At 40.2% G+C, this 25,851-nt stretch overlaps 1 protein-coding gene across 1 annotated transcript; it reads left to right on the top strand.

The window, feature by feature from the left end:
* Positions 1–522: 522 nt before the first annotated feature.
* On the top strand, positions 523–20,763 carry tfcp2l1 (transcription factor CP2-like 1; the record flags this gene model as incomplete). The annotated part of the gene is made up of 15 exons (XM_083922091.1): positions 523–581; positions 1,027–1,175; positions 4,794–4,867; positions 9,109–9,214; positions 12,138–12,244; positions 12,328–12,480; positions 13,961–14,071; positions 15,797–15,900; positions 17,061–17,112; positions 17,241–17,334; positions 17,461–17,551; positions 19,233–19,315; positions 19,534–19,676; positions 20,563–20,614; positions 20,726–20,763. 15 exons carry the CDS (start codon positions 523–525, stop codon positions 20,761–20,763), a joined length of 1,416 nt encoding a protein of 471 aa, XP_083778217.1.
* Between the last annotated feature and the right edge of the window lie 5,088 nt (positions 20,764–25,851).

The raw sequence follows: 25,851 nt of genomic DNA, 5'->3' as shown, positions 1-25,851 counted from the left end.
TTTTGATAAAGTTTTTCATTGCATTCACTTACAGGACCCTTGTTTTTTTATCACAAGGTTTATGTTTTTATCTTACATTTTTCTTTTACTAGTGGCAACAGGCTTCCATAGCTCTCAAAGCCGTAGAAGATAATTATGCCTTTGTTCCCCAAAACCTTTGGTTGTCCCATGTTTATTTTCCAAAATGACCACCAAACACCATTACCCTAAGTGAGTTTAAAGTCTAGCTTTAGGGCCATATACTGTGGCCGTGTCAACAACTGGTCAGGGGAAGCTGCTATTAATGCATCAACCTAGCTAAACATTGGTAGTGGGAGGTGTGCCTACACACTCCGCCTCTCAAAGGTCATCCAAGGTATGCTAAAAAAGTGGGAGTCTTGATGACATCACTGGGACAATATAAGAGGCAGTCATTGAGGTTTGGCTGCAAACCTCTTAGCTGAGATCTGAGGAACAAGCTCCGTCTGTCTCCACGTCCTCCCCGTGGTCTCTGGGATACAAGAAGAAACCGCGCTGGAAATTATGCTGTTCTGCCATTCCCAGCCTGAGTCCTACCACCAGCACTCTCCTAGTTACATTAGGTAAAGCACAAGCCCTGCATGGATTTCAGGCGCTTGCAACTGGGAAAAGTTATATTTAAAACAGGTTAAATTAAAGTGCAAAGCAGGGATGTTTTATTGACCTGCATATGGCTTAAAACTGGTTTTTAAAATGTGCAGATTTGCAGTAATTCTGGATCTAGGAGTACATTAAAGTATTTTAATTTTAACAATTGGCCATGTAAAATTCAAATTTTAAAATGCATTTCAGCAGTTCAACACAAAAACAGATCACTATTGATTTTCTCTTCTTCAAACTAGCACACTTAAAAGGAACTGAGCTAAATGAGAAACACTGTATTCTGTAACATCAAACTTCTGCACCTTTTGTCCATATGATTAAATTACTAGATAAAAGAGAGAAAGGACAGTTAACCTTCCTCGTACTCACAATCACCCCCTCTTCTTCCATTCCTGTCTCTTTCAGAGAGGCCTTGGCACCTTTCTTGAAAGACGAAGAAGCAAGGCTTATGGCTGAAAATGGAGCCAAGAGGAGTCCATTCCAGTACATTCTGTGTGCAGCCACCTCGCCGGCTGTGAAACAGCAGGAGGAGAGTCTCACTTATCTCAACCAAGGTAGCTATCTGTCCTGCTAGTTGAATGTCCACGTTGACTAAATGGACTGGAGCTCATTTTGTCACATGTTATCCCAGCAGCAGCAGCAGGGTTAGATTAGTGCTGATGCAGGATTCCAAATAAATTAGAACTCAGGGTAGGCTACAGACTGTTTAAATGGACTGTTGTAAATTTACAACCCCAGTTTAGAACCCTGCAACCAATATACACACGTCTCTCAAAGCCAGAAGCCAGGTGGGATAAACCTGTGTGCAGAGTCACCAAGATAACAAATCTGGAGCTATCAGAAGACAGTTTCATTATCAGATGAGCTTTATTCTACAACAGAAGAATCAATGAACCCAAATTCAGTTACTTACAGAGATTCCTTTTGTAAATGCTTTTACAGTCACAGCTCTGGATTCTATACATAACGTAACCATATAACTCCAGTTTTATGGAAGCAAAGAAAGGCCAAAATAATAATTATTAATTTGGTTATTAATTAAGTAATACCTAATTGTGTAATTTAATTAGGGCTGTAACACACAATGGTTTTAATCATTGATTAATCTGCCAGTTATTTTATCCACTGATCATTTAGTTAATTATGTATTTAAAGACTAGTTTAAAAATTCACAATTTTCATAGTGATAATGGTACATGGTTATGTGTTAATGTATTTATTGTGTTTGTGTTGTCTGACCAACAGTCATTTGAAATATTTAACTTTGAAAGGCATCTATCTGGACTTATGTGATTTGAATTCCTTTCTTTGGAGGTTTTTCCAAATGGTGCAATTTCAAAAGCTTTTTCGGGTTCACTAATTCCAAAAATTACAGTGTTTGAAGTTTCTGATCACTGATCTGAACTTGAATCATATGATTGAGAAGACATAAACTCATCCATTCAGGCTCAGTTCACTAATCTCATGAGCAGCGGGTCAAAGCGGGGAATTCAAATCACATAAATGCAGATGGTTTCAATTGAAAAAAAGCTCACTTGTATAAATTCAGTGGTATTTAAGTGTTTACATTTCACAATTAGATATTCAGTTGCTTATACAGTACATTATTATGGCATTGTTTTGTTTCCATATAGTTCTGTTTTTAGTATACAGGAGACTAATTCACACCCATTAGACTAGGCTGTCCTGGATTATTGTATGAATACTGTATACATATAATTATTATTATATGAATACTGTATACATATTTACATGCAAACGAAAAGCCTTTTAGTCTTTTGGATTACAAACGTATCATTGCAGCAGGATTTGAAAGGCTTTATTAATTGATATGTGCAACATGAGCTCCTACATGTGTTTTAACAAGTCTGACTTTCTTCTAAACCAATTCACCATATTTTATATTCTATTTTGTCTTTTGCCCTTTAAAAATTGTACTGTCCCCTTCTACTTCACATTATTATCTATCCCTGGAACCTTCTGATTCTTTCTGTTTCCTGTTGAACAGTGACATTTTTTTCATTTGTGCTTTATTTACCTTTATTTGTCTTAAGTTTGCCCTGCTTATCTGCTGTACAGTAATTTGGTTGGAGTAAAACACAATGAAAGTAAATTTGCTGTAACATGCAAAAACTATTACATTGCCGTGTAAAGATGGCATGTATTGATAAGAAGGTAATTGCAATCAGGGTCTGCAGCTTAGTTTTATTACTATGCTGTAAAAGCATTGAAAGTTTGTCTTACAGAGTCCCTCTGTGGCTATTAATGATATTTTCTTGTAATAATTAACGTAAAAGGGGCTATACATGACATTCAGAGTCAGGGTGTGCGTGCTTCGGTGAAGATGCCGTCCAGCCACTGTGGGTCAGGACCGCTCAGGCCATTATCAGCGGTATCAAAAGTACAAGCAGTGCTAACAAGGCAAACAGTGCGAACAACAATGCTAACAATAGTGCTAACATCCCAAGCAGTGCTAACAACGCAAACAGTGTGAAAAACAGTGCTAACAACGCAAGCAGTCTGTTTGACTGTTTATTGAGGATCCTCATTAGCTCCTGTGCTGCAGCAGCTATTCTTCCTGAGGTACTCAACACCGTCAATAGGACATAGGACAATGCAAAACACTCAATGTACATCATACACATTACAATAGACTGTACCAATACAAATTAGGACATCAGAAGACAAAGACTAAATACATACAATAGTGTCATTTCAAAGCACACCACATAGGATAATGACACAAAACACAAACAAGACCAAGACAGGCTCAGACATAATAATCCAAATATGGACAGACTGGATTAACTAATTTCCCATACCTTCTTTGTTTAACATACTTTTAAAGATAGTTTTAAAACAACATTCTATCATCAAACATCCCATAACATCTGTTTCCCCTCTCAGGACACTTCTCCTAACCTGACTCCTCCAGATGGATTGATTCTCATTGTCTCAGCATATCCATCTGAACTCTGGTTTGGAGATCTTTTGGGAAGGGGCGAAAATACTGGTTTCTGATTGGATAAACCATCCGTCTATCACCAACATACAGGCTAAATCAACCAATCAGATCACTGAAGCGTATGAGGCAAAGCTCAGAAAGTAAACAACATGTGGGTAAAGGATATTTTCCATTTATGTAATGTGAATTTACGGATCAAAGGCCCAATTTCAGGAGCCCGGTCCATATTCAACAGAAGGATCCAGAGAAAAAAGAGTTAGTGAGCGGCTTGCTCCATAGCTGCTCATCTCATCTTTGGAAGTCTCCATGTTGTTCACACTCAACAGTCTCTTCTTGTTTCCTCACTTAAATCTGCCTCAAAACCAATGCTGATTGGTTCGGCCGCTTGGTAAACTTCTACACATTTTCTCCGCTGCACGTTACCAGACTGATCTGAGGGTAAAACATAACTGAGCTCAGAGATCAGGGTGGACTCATGAGGCTCCACTTCTCCCAGTTGAACCCACATTCATATTTTGTTTAACCTCAACCAATGTAGTTTCTGTGTCTACTCGACATCTCTAATCAATAAACATCTAGTTTTACTACTTTCTTGTGTGATATGTTCCGGCAGCGCATTCCATTCTCGCATTTCGCCGTACATGACCATTAGTAAAGTAAAGTTTTCTCTTGATGGCAACAGTAGAGCTGACAGTGCTAATAGAGGTCATGCCACTGGGGCGACCTGGGTGGTGGTGGGGGGAACCAGAGGCTGTGTGTTTACTTCTGCAACCGCCGAGCAATGTCTTCCGCGGTAACCAGCGTATGAGCTCTGCTCTCCTGCGCATGCCTGGCCCTCTGTAGGGTAAGGGAGGGACTCACATGCATGTGAGGCTGGGCCGGCTACCACAACAAAGAATAGAGAAGTTAAAACACACAGAGGGAGAGTGACGTCCTTCTATGCCGATGACACCATTACTCCACTATATATTCACATAGAAAACAGTTAGCTCCATGTAATGTTCTGAATGTCATATACAGTCCCTTTAATGTAGCATATTTGATCAGGATGGAGATATGTAAACGTTTTCTAGTGGCTGGCTTTGATATCTGCCTTAAAAGGTTTCTAATTTAATTCAATTTCTATCTCCACTGCCACTCTTTTCTGATTGACTGATTTCCCATTTTCAATTTTAATCGGGTTTTTTTTTAATGTTTTAAAATGTAGGTCAGTCCTACGAAATCCGTATGCTTAACAGAAAACTAGTGGAGTATACAGATATAAGCAGCAAATATGTAAAGGTAGGTGTAAGGTATTGTGTTGTCTGTTTTTTTGACTTTTACATGACCTCTTCCTCTTTCTTGTCCTATCTGTTTTTACGTAGCCTATCCATTTCCTGGTTTGTGACAGGTCCCTCGACCCTCCCTTCCACTTCAGGGGTGGGGTGTCGACCTTGGAGAGCTTGGTACTATCACCCAAACTTACTTTTCCTCTTTCCTAAATTTCACATAAACCCCTTCACATTTTTACCATACACACACTCTCTATGATTCATCTGAACATGCCAATCTGCTTTTGTCTGCATTTCTCTGTAAATTCTTTATGAGACATAACTGAATAATGAAGTGGTGTATTCCTGTTGTACGGCGTTTTGAATAAAGCCCATCATTTCTTTCATACCACTTTAATTTTCGTAGGCAGGTTGTTGAGACACACTAAAGTGTTAGAGACTGACTAAATTTCAGATATGCGTTGAAAGTGAATGCTTTTATTGCAAAGACATTTGTCAGCACGCTCACTTAAGAGTAAGGAGAGGTGATTTTATTTTGTTTCTGTGTGAGTGCATCCACTTGACATGTCTCTGTTGTCAGGCAGCCATTGCTTGAGACTGTAATGTTGGCGGTAACATCATAGAAACACAAGAATGGGACAGGTGGTGTCTACGCAAACACATGACATGCTGGAACCAGGGCTTTTTGAGTTCTAGTGTTCAGTCATGCATGACCCTTCCTCTATAAATATCCCAATGTTTTTGCAGGCTGTTCATTTATTTTGTTGATTCATTTCATGTCCTGGCAGGATTTCAAAAGGTTGCTGTTAAAGGAGAACTCCAGCTTTTTAGTAGTGCACTTTTATAAAGTTTGATAAAGACAGGGGGCCCATAAGTGATATATTTAAAAAATAAAGGTCAAAATCAAAGCAGAAGAGGCTAATATAGCCTGACTTTTAGTCCCCAGAATGGGTCAGAAATATAATAATAATAATCATAATACATTCATTTGTATAGCGCTTTTCATGGTACTCAAAGAAACTTTACATAGTACAATAAAAACCAATACATGTAAAATTAGTACATTTAAACAGCAAGCAGGCTACAAGTGAGTACATTAAAAACAAGTAGGTTACATTTAAGAAACAAGTAAATTAAGGTTAAAAAAAGATTCAAAGTGATGGAAATATATTTCCCATAATGCAACTGGATTACATCCTTTGTTAGACCCTCACTGCCTCCTAAATACCCACTACCCAACATCTGTTAAAAACTGCAGGTGTCCTGATGACATCATCAGGGGTCATTTTAACTGAAAAAAGGACTGTTCCATACGAGTAAACTGAACCCCACGTGTAAATCCTACTCTATGAGCAGGGACAATGCTATTTATTTTCTGTTTAAGGGACAATATTATTAGTCAACGCAAAGTGGGTCAGTAGGCCAGTAACAACAGCTACTTGCTCTGTAATACTTGCACTTGACAGAATGAAGATGTAGACGATGTCTTTGTGCGGGGTTCGCATATAGCTTCAGAAATTGTTTATGAAAAATATCTTTGGGCTTTTGGAAAATTCGTCGTTGGAACTAAAAGTAGTTTTTATTTTGAAAATTGTTCCTAAACCTCCATCAAAAGGTATCAGTATTATCTGGTTCTGATGTCTCACCCCCAAATTTTATATACCTGAAAATCACCAAATAATACACCAAAAAAAGTCCTTAAAGGTCCCATAAAATGGTATCAATACTTTCTTAATGTGATATATGTCCCGTTGAAACAGGTCAGCGAGTGAGGCATAGAGCATGCCTCATAGTTCTTTAGTTTTGATAAGCCAAACGACCCCAACCAAGGTAGAAAAAATACAACCTTAATATTTTTATATAACTGTAAATTTTAAAGTTATGTAACGTCACTTGAATCACATCCAGTAGAAATCAAAATCAGAGAACAAAGTATGAATTCTTGATTTATTCTGAAATATCATTATGTTTTTATTGTTCAGAACTTGATAGAATATCTGCTGCAGCTATACCACTGCCGTACTAGCATGTTTTTTAAAGAACCAAGGCACTGGTTTGATCTTGGTCAATTCCTTCTCAGTCTTTTCCACAGTTCACTAACTGAAGTGGGTTTCTTAGACTTTACTTTGTTGCCAAGGATTTTCCAGAGATTCTTTATGGGGTTTAGATCTGGACCCAGGGCTGGTCATTTCATTGTTTCAATATTCTTAGCTTCAAGGAACTGCTTCACCTGTTTTACAGTGAGACAGGGGACATTGTCCTGTATGAAAGTAGCATCTGATTGGGAGACAGTCGCAGTGAAGGTGTTGCATGTTGCTGAAGGAGGTTTCCATAAACATTTGCATTCACCCTGCCATGTAGCTGTACAAGAGTCCCAACTCCGGCTGCAGAAAACATCCCCAAACCCTGACACTTCCTCCTCCAAATGTAACTGACTTCTTTACACACTTTGGGTTCAGTCTTTCCCCAGTCCTACGCCCAATATATTGTTTCCATCAGACCCAAATAAACTGAACGTCCTCTCATCACTGAAGTCACTCTGGACCAGTTCTCCTCTGTCCACACAACATCCTCCTGTGCAAAGGCAAGTCTAGCCTTTTTATTCTTTCTGCTGATGAGAGGTCTGGTCACAGCAGAGTGGGCTTTCAGTCCAAAAAGTCTTAAACAGTGAGACACTGTGTGCAGAGAAAGATCCTTGCCCTGTTCAGCACTGAACTGGAGACCAACTCCAGCTGCAGTGTTGAACTGATTCCCCATTGAGAGTCTTCTCATAACCCTGTCCTCTCGTGCACTTGTTTTACGTGGACAACCGGCCTTTTTGAGGGACCTAAATTAATCTGTGTAAGATAAATAGGGTGTGTCCAATAATTAAGAAAATGTCACCAGGTGCCAGATTAACACCAATAACTTGGAGGGATCTGAAAGTGTTCTCTAATTTTGCTCACTGCTTTTTTTCACAGAATAAAGGTTTTTGTTGAAGTGCCTTGGTTATTTAAAAAAACATGCTAGCACAGCAGTGGTTTAGACACAGCAGATAATCAATCATATTCTTAACAATATAAAATAACAGTATTTCAGAATAAATCAATTATTAAGAACTTTAATCTCTAATTTTGATCTTCAGTGTATATAACATTTAGCAGCACCGTCTCTCCCACAAAATATGTTGAGCTTGCAAGCAATAATATATAAATTAGCTAGATACAGTTACATTAGAGACATTGCTCACTATGTGCTGCTTAACATTACATAAGTTACAACTAATATTAAGGTATTGTTTACCTTGGTGTTACTGATGGAGGTCATGTGGCTCAGTTTGCATTAGGCCTACATATACAGTGGCATGGATGTGATACAACTATACATTATAACTTTACCACAAGGTTCAACACACTCATAAAGTGATTAGTATGATTGTTTAACCAGGGATAACAGTATTACGGTAAGAGTTAGAGTAAGGGTTAGGAGAGAGTGTGTTGATGAAGCAAGTTTTTAAACTAAGCCTGCTTGCTTCTTCATGCACTGGTACCACCACAAAAAGAACTGCGGCAGTTATTTCATTACCATGAAAGAACATAGAGTGAATAAACATTACGCAATTTAAAATAAATTCAACTTTAATACATTATCTCATCTGTGAACATTATTTGTGCCTAGGATTTTCATTGGCAATAAAGACTATAACTGTCATGTTTTGAGAGACCCCTAATAGGGATTTTCCTATTGCAGTCTGTGGGCTTAATGTGCAGTGTGATTTGATTAAGGTCGAAAGAGTTTGTTGAAAAATTTGTAATGATTTCATAAACTGGAGTTTTCAGTTACATCCACTAGTGCAGCATGAGGTTCCCACTGAAGAGGCATTGTTTTCCAGGAACTAGCAATTTTCCTGGATGCTCAAGAGTCCATTTCATGGGATCTTTAAATTTGTTGTCCAAGTGAGTGTGGGATTCCGGATTTTTAGGTGGAAAGTCACTTGGTGCTGCATCTCAAGTACCACACGTAGCTCATTGGTATTTTCCTTATGTATATGCTCTTTTTAATTATGACTAGTGTATGATGGGTAGGAATGGAGATGAAATTTCCACCTCCTTACCCTTCTCTAATGAAACTGCCTCAGTATGTTTGAATGAAGAAATGAGGGGAGCCTTGTTGCACTTTGCCCAACAATTCATCTGTTTGGCTATGTGCGGGCTGCCCTGCTCACACTGTAGCTGCACTCTGGCCTAAACGCCTGATCCTGCCTGTTCACAGAGCATTGTGCGCGTGGTGTTCCATGACCGTCGGCTGCAGTATATGGAGCACCAGCAGCTGGAGGGATGGAGGTGGAACAGACCTGGAGACCGAATCCTGGATATAGGTGAGTGGACCAACACGCCCTCATACCTAACCATCATACCATCATACCAGGTCGACTGCCAAAACAACATCTATGACGAGTCTATGTAACATCATGAAACGCCTGCATGGTGGCCATGTTAAACATGGGACAATAACAAGTGGCTGTAACATGGGACCATAACATGTGACTGTGGCCGCAGTTTCAAACATATTCACGTAGCAGTTTAATGGAACTGCTAAAGTTTCGGCAACAAAACTTATTGCTTAGTTTAAGGTGAAAAAAATGTTTGTTAGGGATATGATTTAGGGTAAGATTAGGGTAAAGATCAGGGATATGCTTCAAATGAATCACAGACGTAACTACATCATATATGTTTAAAAAAATCCACTATTGCCTTTTGGTTTAACAAGGGACACTGGTCTCCGGGGTTAAAGTCCTTTAGTTTGACACATCCACCACCCCATCCTACTAGACCATTCTTCCTATGTGGACTTTGGGGATGTTAAACTTTCACCATACTTCCTAGTTTGTTCTTTGGTTTGCTCCTGTGGTGATTACTACCTCAAGTCGCTGTCTAGTTTGGTCAAAACAAGTGTAAAAACGGGTCATTATAAGCTGCTCGCACAATAAACCTACAGAGCCATTTTGGTGAGGTTGGTGGAGTTGACTGTACTAAGATATGAGCTGATACATCAAAGCTCACTGATATGACAAAGATCAATGATATCCCCAGTTCTGACAATGTATATTTAAAAAAAAAAGAATAATTAGCATTAAAAAGCCCTTGAGCAAAACATTTATCTGCCTAGCACTTATTTCTGACCGTAGAACAGGACTGATGCCGTTCTGAACCACAGGCTGAGGCCTTTTATTGGACCCCATACATGTTTTCAGTTAATCTTTGGGAATCACTCATGAGATTTTGTCACTAACAAAGAGTCTATAGCCATGGCTGTACTGCTGAGCTAACTGCTAACCTCAGCATGCTGATAGTCCTCATCAATGTGTGTACCAAATATCATCAAAAGTAACCCAATAGTTGTTGGGATATTACGGTCTAGACCATGGGTCTGCCATTTTAAAGAGTTCTTGTTAATCAGTGTGCCATATCAACAGTCATATATACACCCGCCCCTCCCCCCCAGAAGAAGGCAATGAGTACTGGCCAATCACAGGCAGATTAGGGCAGGTTTTCACGGAATGCGGATGGGGTAAAATTCAATCAAACTACCATAAATAATTTAATTCAATTCAATTCAATTCAATTCAATTTTATTTATAGTGCCAAATCATAACAAAAGTTATCTCAGGACACTTTACAAACTAGGTAAGGACCACACTCTATGATAAACATAGACCCAACAATTCCCCCGTAGAGTACGGTGGCAACGAAAACCTTCCCTATTACAGGCAGGAACGTCAGACAGACCCAGCTCTGTGGAGGACGGACAGATGGACAGAGAAAGACAAAGACAGACACAAAGACAGAGACAGACACACTTCCAGTAAATATAATAATATCTATAGTAATGTGAATATGACTTATATGTTATGGCAGTTAATACAGCAGAATAGTAGAAACAAGCACAGCTAAGGTTATAGATTATAATAGTAGCAGGAAGCGTCATGCAGGACCACGGCAGCAGGCACCAACACGATCAGCAGAGACCTGCGAGACGACAAAGCACAAACAACTCTGGGGAAGAAGTTGAATTAGTAACATGCATTGATGAGACATGAATGATACAGACAGAGGGGAGAGAAGCTCAGAGTATCAGGAAAAGTATTATCCCCCGGCAGACTAGGCCTATAGCAGCATAGTTAAGCAGAACAAAATCAGCTTTAAAAATAACAACATTGCTAAAGGCTCGTAAGCCCTAGCTGTAAGCTTTATCAAAAAGGAAAGTTTTAAGTTTACTCTTAAGTATGGGGACAGTGTCTGTATCCCGAATAACACTTGGGAGTTGGTTCCACAGGAGAGGAGCCTGGTAGCTGAAGGCTCTGCCTCCCATTCTGCTTTTGGAGACTCTAGGAACGACAAGTAGCCCTGCATTCTCAGAGCGCAGCAATCTAGTCAGGTAATACGGTACTATGAGCTCTTCAAGATATGACGGAGCCTGACCAATAAGAGGTTTGTAGATTAGGAGAAGGATTTTAAATTCTATTCTAGATTTTACAGGTAGCCAGTGCAGAGAAGCTAATACAGGAGAAATATGTTCTCTTCGATTTGTTTTAGTAGCTGCAGCATTTTGGACCAAATGGAGACTCTTAACAGACTTATTGGAGCAGCCTGATAATAAGGAGTTGCAGTAGTCCAGCCTAGAAGTAACAAATGCATGGACTAGTTTTTCTGCATCTTTCTGAGACACAATTTTATGTGAGAATCGAAGGACATATCCTGATCAAAAATAACCCCCAATAAATAAATAATTCCTTACTGTGGTGCTGGAGGACAACACAAAATCATCCAGAGTAACAATGTCTTTAGCTATTGAGTTTCGGAGGCCTTTGGCAAATAACAGGCTTTGCACCTGGCAATGGCTGTGAAGAAAATGTTGGTACCCACCCGGTTGGTGACTCTTGGACCATAGCAGTGAACCAGCAGACAGACCAACGTTGCTATCCACAGAGCCATGCCCAATAATGGAAATCCTTTGATGAGATTTAAGTAGACATTTTGATATAAATATTGCTAAATTCTGGTCTGTTCATTGACAGTTGTAAAATGGTGTGACATCACCATTTTCCAACTAAGACCTTCAAACTTCAAGCCAATCAGAAGAGTACAAACAAAACAGCAGAGATAGAAATCTCTAAAGTGAAATAACCAGATTCAGTAAACTTTGTTCAGTTAGGACCCCATCACTCTTAGCACAACGCTGGTTGAGAAAATATTGGGGGCTCTATATCAAATGTAAACTGACTCACTTAACATTTGCAGATATCCCATTGTCAGTGGGGATACTGGAGCCCCGTTCACACCCTCTGCATCTCAACACCATTGAGTTCCTCTGGGATCCTGTCAAGAACACTTCTGTATTCATCCAGGTACAGATAGATTCTGATCAAATTACTATACATTCCATACAAACGGACAGTCATCAAACCCTTTCTTTGTCATGTGTTCTCAGGTCAACTGTATCAGCACTGAGTTCACTCCCAGGAAGCACGGCGGGGAGAAAGGAGTGCCCTTTCGTATCCAGGTGGACAGTTTCACCATTAATGAACATGGGGAATACATGGAGCATGTCCATTCTTCCAGCTGCCAGGTCAAAGTCTTTAAGGTAAGACACTTCCCTGCACATTGTCGTTATATTTGTGGTATGCTGTTCTCTAAAAAACATTTGGCCATATGGTCCATTGGAAATATAACTTCATTTATCTAGAACTGGATTATACAGTATATGCATTCCTGACTCCTAAAAGTTACACTCCCGTACAACTAAACTGCAGCCTCAATTATGTTTGTTGTTTCAATATTGCCAATATTGTTTCGAGGGAAACATATTTTGTCCCAGCTTCCGTCTTTGTCGTTTCACAAAAACGTTTCTAATCAAAGTCTGCGAAGGTCAGAGTAGGGAGGAAGTCAGGTTGATGGATGGGTCAAACAAACACAGGATTGTCACCCAGGAGACCACTGTTCATGTCCTGTGAAAAACCAAAAGTCAATGTTGACTTGTTTATGTAATGTACTTAACATAGGTATTAACTTAATAAACTTAACAAATGTACTATTTTTTTCAAATCTTTTTAAACTTAGAATTATTGTTTTCCCTTTAATATCGATAGCATAGACATAAGTCATGCCACCAGTATACATAATATAGATACAACACAACATGTCTCTGTCTTTATACAAGTGCTCTAGTAAACCTCTTTGCACCATTTCAGGATGGTTGTCTTCCTCAACGCTAATTTGAACCAGATATCATTCTTAATATTGAACATTTTCCCTGGTCACCAAACCATGATCTTTTTCTATAGACTGGACTACTGTAACGGTCTTCGGACTGGATTCCCCCCAAAAAGGATCAAACAGCTGCAGCTCGAGTTTGAACCAGAACAAAGAGATCTGATCACATCACCCAAATCTTAAGACCTTACATTGGCTCCCAGTCAGCTACAGAATAGATTTCAAAGTTCTGCTGCTGGTTTGCAAATCACTGAATGGTTTTGGTCCAGAATACATGAATGACATGTTAGTAGAGTATACGCCCAGTAAAGCTCTGAGATCCACTGACTTAGGTCAGATAGTGGAGCACAGAGTTCAAACTAGACATGGTGAAGCAGCATTTAGCTGTCATGCTGAACACAACTGGAACAAACTACCAGCAGATCTGAAATCAGCCCCAACTGTGAGCCCTTTTAAATCCAGGTTGAAAACATTTCTCTTTTCATGTGCTTATAGCTGAGCTCTTTTTAATAATTTTAAACATTATCTATTTTCTTTTCCTTCTGCTTTTAACTGCATTTTTTGTTTTAATGCTGTTTTAAAAAAATGTTTTGTCTTTATGTAAAACACATTGAGTAAACATGCGATATATAAATAAAGATGCCTTGCCTAAACCTAACCAAGTAGTTTTGTTTCATAGCGCATTAACCACATGTTCAAAACGACCATTTCACAATGTGCACCAGTCGCTGGAAAAACCGTTTCCCTTCAAACGTAACTGAGAATGTAGTTTTGCGGTATGGGAACATGCTATTTTAGGAGACAGGGTTTATATATTGCACTTCTAATGTCTATTTGCCTTTTTTTGGAAGCCTAAAGGAGCTGATCGCAAACTGAAGACAGACAGGGAAAAGATTGATAAAAAGGCTCTTCAAGACAGAGAGAAGTACCAGCTCTCCCATGAGAACACTCTGCTGAAAGAGGTGAGGCATAGCCTTCTGTCTTCAACCACATGAAGTTACATAACAGAGCAGATCTGAGCGGACCCTTTGTTTGCTTTCATGTTGTCAGTAGCATTGTAATGTTGTAACTTTATTGATCCCACAGTGGTAAATTCTTGTGTTATCTGGATATTTATCTAATCACATCGGCACTTTGACCATACAGACATTTGATCTTTTATGCTTCACCTGCCAGTCACAATATTTTCTCACAGTATCTGCTCTCAAATAACATTTTAAACCAGTACTACGTCACTGTATGTTAATATGTTGCTTTGCTCATCTTCAGTGGACCTTTTTGAGGTTGTGATTGTTTTGACGCTGAGCTCTGTCAATGATTGGGGCTCTTGGAGCATCACTTCAGTGTCTATGGATGTCAGATGACTCAGCAGTTTGTGCTAAAGTGTTAATCTGGTTTGACATTAATCTGGCTGACAAACAAATTGGATTAGATCTGAAGCTAGGAACCATTAAACTTTTCCAACAAAGAGATCACTAAAGCCAGTGCTGTAGAAGAAGAAGTACTTAGTGCATTTACTGAAATTAAAGTAATAATACCACCCTGTAAAAATACTGCCTTCAATTTAAAGTCCTTCCAAATTTGACTTTGGTAAAAGTGCAGATTTATCAGCAAAATGTACTTACAAATACTCTACAAATGTACACTGTACAAATGTACTTACATGCTTAATTATAGGCCTAAATAATATTTTATTTGACTATAAAGTAGTGTAAAATGGAACCAATGAACTAAAGTAAAAGTATTGCAAAATTATACAGTACTTGAATAGATGTACTTAGTTACTTACCGTTACTGCTGAAAACATCAAAATGAAGTTCAAGACGTTTTTTCAGTGAGTGCTCCTCTTGTGTTACTAGAGCAAAGTCCTCCATGTGACCTTTGATTAAAAACAGCAGTAACAAAGACTTACACAACAGAAGCAGCACCCCACATGTTGTAGAACCCACACAGTACACCTGTAGTTTGTGTCAGTACAGTCAGGGTCGTTAGATTTGACCAACTGTAAACGCTGAATATGCAAAATACATTTTATTTGCACTGAAAATGTTTTGAAATGTTTTTAAAAAAAACAATTCTGGAACCCAAATGTTTGTGGCTGTCCATTTTAATTGAATCTTAACAGCAGTCAGCACAGGCACAAGTCCTAGAGTGCTTTAGTTATTAAGATACCTCAAGGATTTCTTAACATCATTTTGATATTTGCCCTTCATGAAAGTGCTGGAATTGATCAATATATGGTGAAAAAGTAGAAATGAAAACTGCTTGTGTCATTTTTCACCTATTGCTTGGATTTAGATCAAATTTGCACTAATAGTGCCCTGATTTGTGCCCTCCAACTCAAAACAAGACGAATATCAAAATATGTAGTCATGATAAAACTAGATGAAGATGAATGAATGAATGAATGATGATAAAACTAGAGGCTTTTAAATACAAAGTTGTCATAGGCAGATATTTCTCATTGACACCAGAGAGAACCCACACAGACACGGGGAGAACATGCAAACTCCACACAGAAGGGCCCCTGCCGGGATTCAAGCCAGGAACCCTCTCGCTGTGAGGTGACAGTGCTAACCACCGTGCTGCCCCTGTTAATATGATATTTGTAGCATTTTTGCTCCTGTAGCCCTTTGCTAAGATATTGAATTTGTCGACCTTCTTCTTTCTGTTTCTCTGTCTGAAAGTGTTCCCCTTGGCCTGATACCCTGAATCTCACCAGCCACAGCAGCAGCAGCACTCCATCACCGGTTTACCACAGCTCACCAACGTCCTGTACCTTCACAGATGGGTGAGTCAGCATTCACGCTGACTATCACCATTTTGGTATACACTGACTGACTTGTGTTTAGTAGAGCTCTGTAGGACAAATGTGGATTAATGTCACAGTGGACTCATTCTGTTGTGATTACTAAAAACTACAACATTACTTTGAGGGCGGCTGTGGCTCAGTAGAAGAGTGGGTTGTCCTCCATTAGAGAGATCGGCGATTTGATTCCCAGCTCCCCTGGTCCGCATGTTGAAGTGTCCTTGGGCAAGACACTGAACCCCGGATTGCTCCCTGTGCTGGGCATGGGTGTGTAAATGTGGTGTGAAGGGTTAGATTAGATGGTATGCAGATGTCAAAGTCAGCTTTATTGTCAATTCTTCACATGAACAACACATACAAGGAATCAAAATTTTGTTTTTCACTCTCCCATGTGTAGACTAGACAAGACAAAGACAAGACACAATTAGTAAAGTGCAGGACACAATTAGTAAAGTGCAAGACACAATGTTAAGGGACACAACATAAATTATCTAACTGCTATAGTAACAACAATGAATACATGAGTAATAATAATAACAAAAGTGCAGATGGTGGCATAATAGTGCAAAACGATTGATAGCAGCAGGGGCAATTTGTATAGTAATTTCCTGTGTGTCTGTTTATGAGTTCAGGATGTCTCTTGGGCCACTGCCATCAGTGTGAATGTCTGTGTGAATGGGTGAATGTGAAAAACACTGTGAAAGCGCCTTGAGTAGTCAGAAGACTAGAAAGGTGCTATATAAGTACAAGTCCATTACCATCCATTTACTTTGGGTTTCACTAGCTTTTTTTCAAAAGGCAGTGAAATCTGTAAACAGTCTTTCTAGGCCTGGGGTTGACTACTGTACCAGTTATGTAATACTAACAATGCTAATAGCTCCCCCTATGGCTGCTATACAGGACTACTCAACACTGTTCAGAAGCATGAACCTCCACGGGGTCATCCTGATGTTCCCCGGTCACATAAGCCTATGCCTCTGCTGATTTAATTCCGCATTCTGCAATCCAATCATATATCAATTAAAAACAGACATTTTTGTCTTGATCAGTAGACGGACAGACAGAGGTGTTTCAGAGCAGTATAAACAAAACACTCAACTGATCCCCAATCTGTTCTTCCTTCCTTGTGGACGTTTCTGTAGCAACTGTTCTCCAAACCAGCAGGGGGAGCTGCTCGTGCCCGGCTGCTCTGATGTAAGTAACAGAGGACAGTGCAGTGTGAAAGTGTTAATGTTGCTCTCTTATTCCTTTTAGGACATTATTTGGAGACAGTGGATGCTGCTATACTCATTTCAAGGGCTCTTCTTCTTTTTGACATGTAGCACCTTCTGTCATCGTGCTCGCCGCAGGACACTCAGCAGTGGCTGCACCGTCACAGGTTCTCACCTTTCTCCAGGCTCTTCTGCAGCTTCTCAGGTAATGGGGGCTAAAAAGCACAAGGCATTATGATCCATGGGACAACAAGAGCGGGCACGCAGCGAGTGTCATATAAAGAAACTGAAGCAGGAAGAAGGCAGAATAGATTTTCTGCTGTGGTTGCAGGTGCTGATCTGTTGAGGATGAGCAGAGAGGATCTGATCCAGATCTGCGGTCCAGCCGATGGTATTCGCCTCTTTAACACTATGAAAGGAAGGTGAGACATTCAAAAACACCTGTAAGTGCTCAGTCACGTCAGCACAGGGCAGAAGAAAAAAAAAGGCAGCAAAATAGCGTAGGCGGTGCTGGGAGCTGGGTGACGTACAGACCACTTGTGTCTCGTGCAGTGGCTACTCATACGGGGAAAGTTCTGTTGTCAGTGCGTCATTAGGCAAAACAGGGTAGAATGAAATTGGAAGGTATGACTCAGCTTATATGATACCTTCTCTCCTTTAGGACTCTCCATCCTGCCTGTTCAACAGTTCACCAAGTTTGAAGTCCATGTGGAAGCTCCACACAAATGTGCTCTGGCTCTGTGCAAGGATGTCATTTCAGGGTCATCCCTATGTTCCCCGCCCGGAGCAGCATTCAGCATGTTGTTAGGGTTAGGGTCAGAGTTAGGGGGTAGTGTTAGGGTCTATGTCCCTTCACTGGTATATTTCAGGTTGATTTTCATAGTAAAACCTCTCTGAACATCGTCCAGCTGTAAAATCCAGAGGAGGGAGGGTCTGAGCTGACACGCTCATTTGAGTCACCTTCAATTAAAGCAATGAACTAAATGAGCAGCAGCAAGTGGTGCTGCTGGGTTTTGCATCAGGCTACACAGCGGCTGTCCTACCTCATGGTAAAGGTTGTCACGTCTGTAAGCAATCCTAAAGGAATACCAGCAGACTAGGGATGGGACAAAAAGATTGTGGTTAAAAACACTCTCATTAAGTTGCTTGTGGTGAATTTCCTTCATGGGGATAATCCACAGCAACTATGAAAGAGCGATCAATTGCGAGTCGTTCTGCTGCGATCTGTCTTCTCTTCTCGCCATTTTAAGAGTTTTAAGCATATATTGATTTGATTGATTCACAGGAGTTGGCAACCTTTTTGATATGAAGTGCCATTTTCAAATATTATAAAGCCATATCTACCAGCAGTGTTTTCAGATGAGAGGGCACTTCATTGTTTCCAAAACCTCTCTCACCAACATCACATACTTACTGTAGTGTGCCACTGGTTAAGATCCTGTGTGTCAGCGGTGGCACCTGTGCCTATGGTTGATGAGCCCTGGACAGGATAATGGTGAAAGGAAATCTTTACATGGTTCCATGTAAAGAACCATTCAGACACTACTCAGGGCCGAAAATGGCTATGATGCTAAGTTCATCTGGTAATATGTTTTAATCTACAGTTAATACTTTCCTAAAAAGACAAATTAACATCAGTTAAAGACCAAAGCACGCGCGCACACACACACACACACACACACACACACACACACACACACACACACACACACACACACACACACACACACACACACACACACACACACACACACACACACACACACACACACACACACACACACACACACATTGATATATTTATAAAACCAGTTATAAATGCCCTAAATATCCAACATTTCCCCTGTAAACTTCTTGTTCTTCCGTAAGTGTCATGACGGGAAAAAAATCATTTTTATTTATTTTACAAAACAATTAAGGTTAGATAGAAGTATACAAAAATTGAATACAGATTTGTAAAAGAACTTTGACAAACAGAAGTTTCCCTCCACCTGCATTTCAGTGTTGAGGTAGACGGGGGCCAACTAAGACCCACCTTGAGCTGTTACTGCTGCGGCATGTTCGGTCTACGACTAGTGATACAGTTTCTGCTCATCTTTCCAGATGTATACAGCCCCGTCTTACCATCTATGTGTGTCAGCAGCAGGCCAGACTTCAACCTCCCATCAAGCCAGGGGGTGGAGACAGTAAGTCAACAGACTGTATGATAGGATTCTTATACTAAAGGTCTGGAAAATAATATCCGGAATACTAAGGAGGGGTGGGGTCTTCTATTGTGGACGATCAGAGTATTTACAAATCAGTCCCCATACAGGAAAATATTGTTTTGAATGAACATCAATAATTGGAAAACTTTGTGGATCTAATGGAGTCATGTGTTCCCTCCTGTCTCCTTTGTCTCCAGTCTACCACGCTCTGTACCTGGAGGAGCTGACACTGCTGGACCTCTCTGAAAAGATTGCTTTGCTGTACAACATCACTCCACAGCAAATTACACACATCTACAGACAAAAACCCACCGGCATCCACGTCTTAGTCTCTGACGAGGTACCCTTACGTCTCAGACTGAAAACAATAGAGAATTACTAAGCAGATTTACAGGAACAAAAGAAAGTGCAGTCTACACTGAGGGCGCACTCACACTGTCCATCTGTACCCTGCCCTGTGCTTTAGGGTACTTGCCCCCCCCCTCCCTCTCCCCTCGTGGCCCAGGACCGTTTGTACTCACAATACCTGGGCCTCGGCAAATGCTTCTCGCTGTCCATACGTCATCACTCTGCATCACGTCACACACATTGATGACGTCATCGCGATGTGTCACGTTGTTTACAAATCTTTCCATAGACCTCTGAGTTTTTTTGCGTCTTGTTCGACTGTTTTTGAAAATTTTCATCTACCAAATCTGCAGTAAACACTCCACCTCCGCATCACACCAACTTGAACCTTTCACCGCCATTGTTTTAAATGTCCGCGCATGGTCCGTCCTTCTTTTTTTTATGTCCCAACAGGCGCACATAAAATGACATCAGAGTAGGCCTTGCACGCTCATGCTCGTACATGTGCAAACGTGCTTTACAAAAGCTCACCTCTCCCAAACGGGCCTTGGCCGGCAAGCGTACCACTCCTTAGCACAGTACAGTTGCACTGACACTGGTCCAACAAACTAGGCTTTAGCCGTGAAACGTGCTTGGGCACGGTACGGATGGACAGTGTGAGTGCCCCCGAGAATGCTTTTCTCCAAAGATGACTATGCACACTGTCATTTCTCGGCTAGCAGAAGCTTATTCTGACACCTGTAAAAGGATGGTTGTTAGGGAGGATTTGGATTTTTACATGCTCATGAACCACTGGGGGAGATTTTCTAGATTTTGACATGCGGCACTTTGGAAATGGACATGATCTATGCTTACATCAGTTAATCTGCTTGTTTCAGATGGTGCAGAACTTCAGGGAGGAAACAAGCTTCATCCTCAGCACTATAAGGGGTAATTATTTTTATTTCACTACTCACCGTTAAACATTAAATATCCATCCTGTGGAGCTTGATTGTTGGTATTTTTGAATGATCTCTACCTGGATTGTTTTCTGTTTCCCAGATGAAAACACCGATGGCTACCACGTTGTGTTGAAATGACCAACAGGAGGTTCGAAGTTTCCTCTGAGCGTCAGTGGAATTGTACAGCTTGTATATATGTCATAGACTGTAATATGTAACATTGACTAAGATTGACTGACATTTAAAATGCTGTTAGGCTTTCAGTTCTTCGCTGATTTTGTGGTTTTCTTTAATTCGCCTGTTTATTTGTATTTTTGTTGAATTTCTGCTTCATGCTTGATATTTTTCTTGTAATTAGAGGAAAACACTGCTATTACTCCTTTACATGTGCGTCCATTTTTGGTTTAAACACCTATAAATACAAATTAAACATGCAACATATAACTTTCTGCCTCTAGGGGTCTCTCAATGACAAATGATAAAATAAAAAAATAAATGGGGGGGGGGGGGGGCAAAGTGGTTAGAGCAGTCGCCCCATGTAAAGTGGCTGAAGGTCCTCGAAGCAGCGGCCGCGGGTTCGACTCCGACCTGCGGCCCCTTCCTGCATGCCCCCCCCCCACACACACACACCCTATTTCCTGTCTATCCTATCTAATAAAAGGTTTGAAAAAATTGCAAAAAAAAACATCTTAAAAAAAAAGAAAGGCAAATGATGCATTTGGGGACATCATCGCAGTCAGCCTCTCCTGGCTAGGATTCCCTCAGTGTTCATCATTCAGGAGGTTTTAACTGCAGAGGTCTCCTCCTCTTAAAACAAACCGACCGGCACATTCAAACTGGTAAAAACAGTTTAAAAATCTGTGTCTCTTTGCTGCTGCTAACATTTACCCAGCTTGTTTCTCTGATAACTTTAAATCCAGATGTCTAATGACTAAAATGCTTCATCTGGTTCAAATATACAGTAGTTAAAAATGCCCAAGGTCTAAAAAGTGTATTGTAAAAATGTGTTTTAAAACTAGATGAAAAGTCAATGTACTGTATGTAGAAAACCACAAAACTGACACATGCACAAAGGGAATATGACGCAGTTGACAGGCGACCAAATGTACCTGTTACCTTCAATAACATGACACAATTCTCTGGTTTGAACATAGTTGGAAGCATTTGGGTAAATGTGAGTACACAACTCAACTAAATATATAACATGGGTCACATTTTAATGTGGAAAGGGTACATACATTTAATGACATGTAGACAAATAGAAAAGACAAATGAACAAAACTGAAAAATGTTATTTGAATGTAATGCAGGTTCCTGCTCTATTTACATGTTAGGAAATGCTGTCATATAGTCAGTGTCAATAATTGCTTTTCTGTTGCATATGCTACATCTGTTTACTTGATGAGGGGCAGTGTGAAATTTGGTAAAAGTGAGGTGTGGATGCACGTAGGCCTGCTGTACTGTAAAACAGAGTATGTTGCAGTTTGGAGAAGGATTTTGCCTATATGATGAGTGAATTTCACTCAGATTAAAGCAGATATTGAGCTAGCAAAGCAGTTTAGTGTTGATGTGTGCGGCATTTATTCAGTTTTGGAAACCCCACAAACTCTACAAAGCTAAGGTTAGCTTAAGTTGCCTGACTCAACAGGGATGAGTTTGTCACGTTTCCATGGAAACAGTGATAACACTGGCAAAAATGTTTTCCTTTGAGCGTGAATAGCCCCACAGTATGATTACATTTTGATTACATATTTTATTTTGTTGGTAACTTGTGTGTATAACCGCAAGTGCCTCTATCCAACAATCACGGTAAGGCACACCCTCTCTTGTCATATTGCTTCATTAGTGTGCATTAGAAAAGCTGAATGGAAACGCCAAAAAACAATAAAACTTTCTCAATTGCACAACGACAAGTTTTTACACCTGCCAAAGGTGGGTTTTGCCTTCTTCGAAATAGGGTTGATGCGCGACACAGGATATGGAAAGACCTTTTCAGAACAGTACTGATACTGTACTGTACTTTAACACACAGCGCTGATCAGCTGTTTCCACTATCTGCATCTTCCTGGATATTCTGATAACATGTCTTCATCTCACATGGCCAGTACTAGCTAAAGTGTCATTCTGTTGTAAAATCATCCCATGGTCTTTTTCAGCACTTATGTACATCAAATAAGCCATTAAGCGTGTTTCCTCTAGCCCTCTAGAGTGGTCTCCCAGAAAGTTTCAGGGCACGCCCTCTCAAATGGCCATTCACTCGCCGTGTTTCCATTCCTAAAAAAAGGCGCAAAAACTAGCACACGTCTGTTCTACCACACGCCACGTCCTGCTGAGAGCTACATCCAATCAGCAGCAGGGCCTCTTTCTATTCGGTCAAACGGCCTCCTGAGCGACAAATTAGGGGCGTTTTTGGCGAGATAGACCCGCCTCATTCAGGGTCGTCGACCATAGTGGAAACGCACCTATTGAGACAGTTTTCATGTAACAACTATTAACGGAGAAATCCAGTAGAGTCGCTAACAGCCAGGCGTGGTGAAGGCATTAAAGTGTCTTTTTTAACCACTAATACTAATCAAAATAACAACAAACCTCTGTAGCAGCACGAGAAGAGTCCCTACACAGAAAACACAGCACCAACAACGTAGTTAGTGAATCCAGAGTTTATTAAAAGAGTGTTTTAAAGATTTACCAACTGGCCCCTGTACCAGCTCCTCTCATAGTAAAATCCATTCAAGTGGATTACCAAAGTCAAGGATGGAGCCCATTGGTGCTTCGGTACCTGAGGCTGCTGTTGGGTTCGCTGCTCTACTCATAAGTGCATGGGGTATTTTTGAAAATATATTTCCCATCCAACAGTTGTGTGTTATGATTATTTTCTTATTATTAGGTACATTCTATATACACACCACTAAATTTGCAAAGCAGAAATCTCATTTGATTGTTTTAATTTCTTACTTAAACTCCTACCTGAACTCACTGAAGTACTGCACCAACTGTAAAACTGTGAAAACCAGACATGTGTAATGAATTTGATCTGTAATGATTTATGTACGTCAATGTTTTCTTTTATTTATGATTTATGCACTATCTCGAGCGATATTGTTACTGTTACTGTTGTTGTAATGTTTGAAGATCGAACAGTAATCACTGGTGTAAGTCTGTGTGTGAATAAAGGAGAAGCATCCAGCTGCAGACCCGGAGTACAAGCCCCTCACTTGACACAGGTCCCTCACTTGACAAAGCCCCTTGCTTGCCGGAAGTGAATCAGTAAGTGGGCGGGAATTTTAGCGAACTCGCTGTCAGGGCTGAACATGATGAAGATAATGGAGACGTTTAAAAACAACGTAAGCTTTGCTATGTTGATAACGTTGCTAACTACGAGCTAACTAGCAATATTTGATTTTGAGAATTTGAGGATAGTGCTGTCACTCTGTGGCAAATACATTTCTGATAAAGTTTTTTTGCAACCTGTGAGATGTGTAAGGGATTTTCCTGCGCTGAGATTGTGTCGGCCGCTAAAGGCTTATTAAACTGGCAGTGCTAATGCAAACCATGAGCACCACAATGATGAAAAGACAAGCCAGCCTCGGCATATTTCTCTTTAAGCCGTATATGGATGCACTTTGTATTTGTGGCAATGTTCTTCCTTTAGGATGACATGGCAGCTCTGCGGAGATGGTGGTATGCAGTGCTAGTGGAAAACCTGCACCTGGAGGGGTCTGTGTCTGTTTTTGTCTGTGTCATATTTTGACTATTTGTTTGTTCTACAGACATGGCAGAAGGTTTGTCCATTTTTCCAAGGAGGCAGAAAGCATGCTGAATGCTCTTCTTCCACCAGTCTTTAGACTAAAACGAAAGAGAGGTGAATTAAGTGTCCGATATTATAAAAGTCTATGTATGGTAATCACCATAACTGATTGATTTCTAACAGTTTGACATGGTTAAAAAAATAAATACTTTCCTCAAAAGGACACAGCTGTTTTTAATGTCCAGGAGGAGGTGACAAGCCAAGCGGAGGACAAAAATGGAAAGGTTTGAGACATTATTTGTTTAAGAAACTGTGTTTTTTTACAATTTTAAATAGTGGTAGTAATGTAAATTTTCTTGACATTGCTATAAGTTCATTATATTATGAATGTGGCCAACAGGAGCTAACACAGGATGATCACGTCATCAGGGAGCACAGTGACTTAAAGAGGCCATGCACAATCAACCTGGCTGAGTTGGTTAGTATGTGATTTAGTTAGTAATATCAAGCATGCTATCTTGTCTCCCCAATTTATATCAAGCATTTACTAAACATAAATACATTTTAAAATGTTTATTTTTAGGACAATGGATCTAAGGGAGCATGAAAAGACTAGAGGTCAGTAAAAAGCCATCCAAGTATGTGGAATTAACTGCGCTTAGTATAATTTTAATATTTGCTCTATGAAATTACAGGAAATGGTAGAAGAGGAGCAGGAGAAGCGAAAACAGCAGTGTTCAGTACTGATTGACTTCATAACAGGGAAGACTAAACTAAGACAACACCTTGAGGTATCTATATGGCACTAAATTCATTAGCAAATATGGCATTCACTGGATGTCCATCTTAAAGCATTTATCAGAAGATGATCAATGCCATGTCATTTTAAAGTGATGTTTATTTGCAGGCCATCACCACCGGCTATCTGCATTCGCTGTGGGACTGAAAAAAGCAAACGGCCACCATCTGCTTTGATGACACGCAGCTTGATGAAGTTCTCTTTCCTTTTTGGAATCCTTAAAGACACACCAGGAGCGAGACAACCTATAGATTCTGTTGCCTTTGTCTTTAACGTGCTTTTGCCTGAGGTAAAATGTCAGTGTTCATCATTCAGATCGTGATTGGTAGAAACTGGTATATTGCCTTACCATACATGACTATTGGTGTTAAAGATTTGAACGGTGTAGATGTGAACCCAGTGCAGGACACCCCTGTGGCCTCCAGAAAGGAAGACGCCTACATTCACTCCAGTGTGACGAGGAGATCCAGAGACATGTGGAGAAGTTACAAGAAGGAGCAGCTATCTTCTTTGAATTCAAGCACTACAAACCTAAAAAGAGGTTCACCGGCACTAAATGTTTTGCCTTGGGCCCCATTGTCATGGAACTGTACAAGAAGACCACAGACTTCAAGAGGAAGGAACTGCAGCTTCTAACAAAGAAACAACTATCTCCATCTTCACAGCCACTGCCTTGATA

The sequence above is a fragment of the Echiichthys vipera genome, assembly GCF_963691815.1.
Source record: "Echiichthys vipera genome assembly, chromosome: 10".
NCBI lineage: Eukaryota > Metazoa > Chordata > Actinopteri > Perciformes > Trachinidae > Echiichthys > Echiichthys vipera.
The sequence above is the reverse complement of the archived record's forward strand: the minus strand, read 5'-3'. Positions and strand labels throughout refer to the sequence as shown.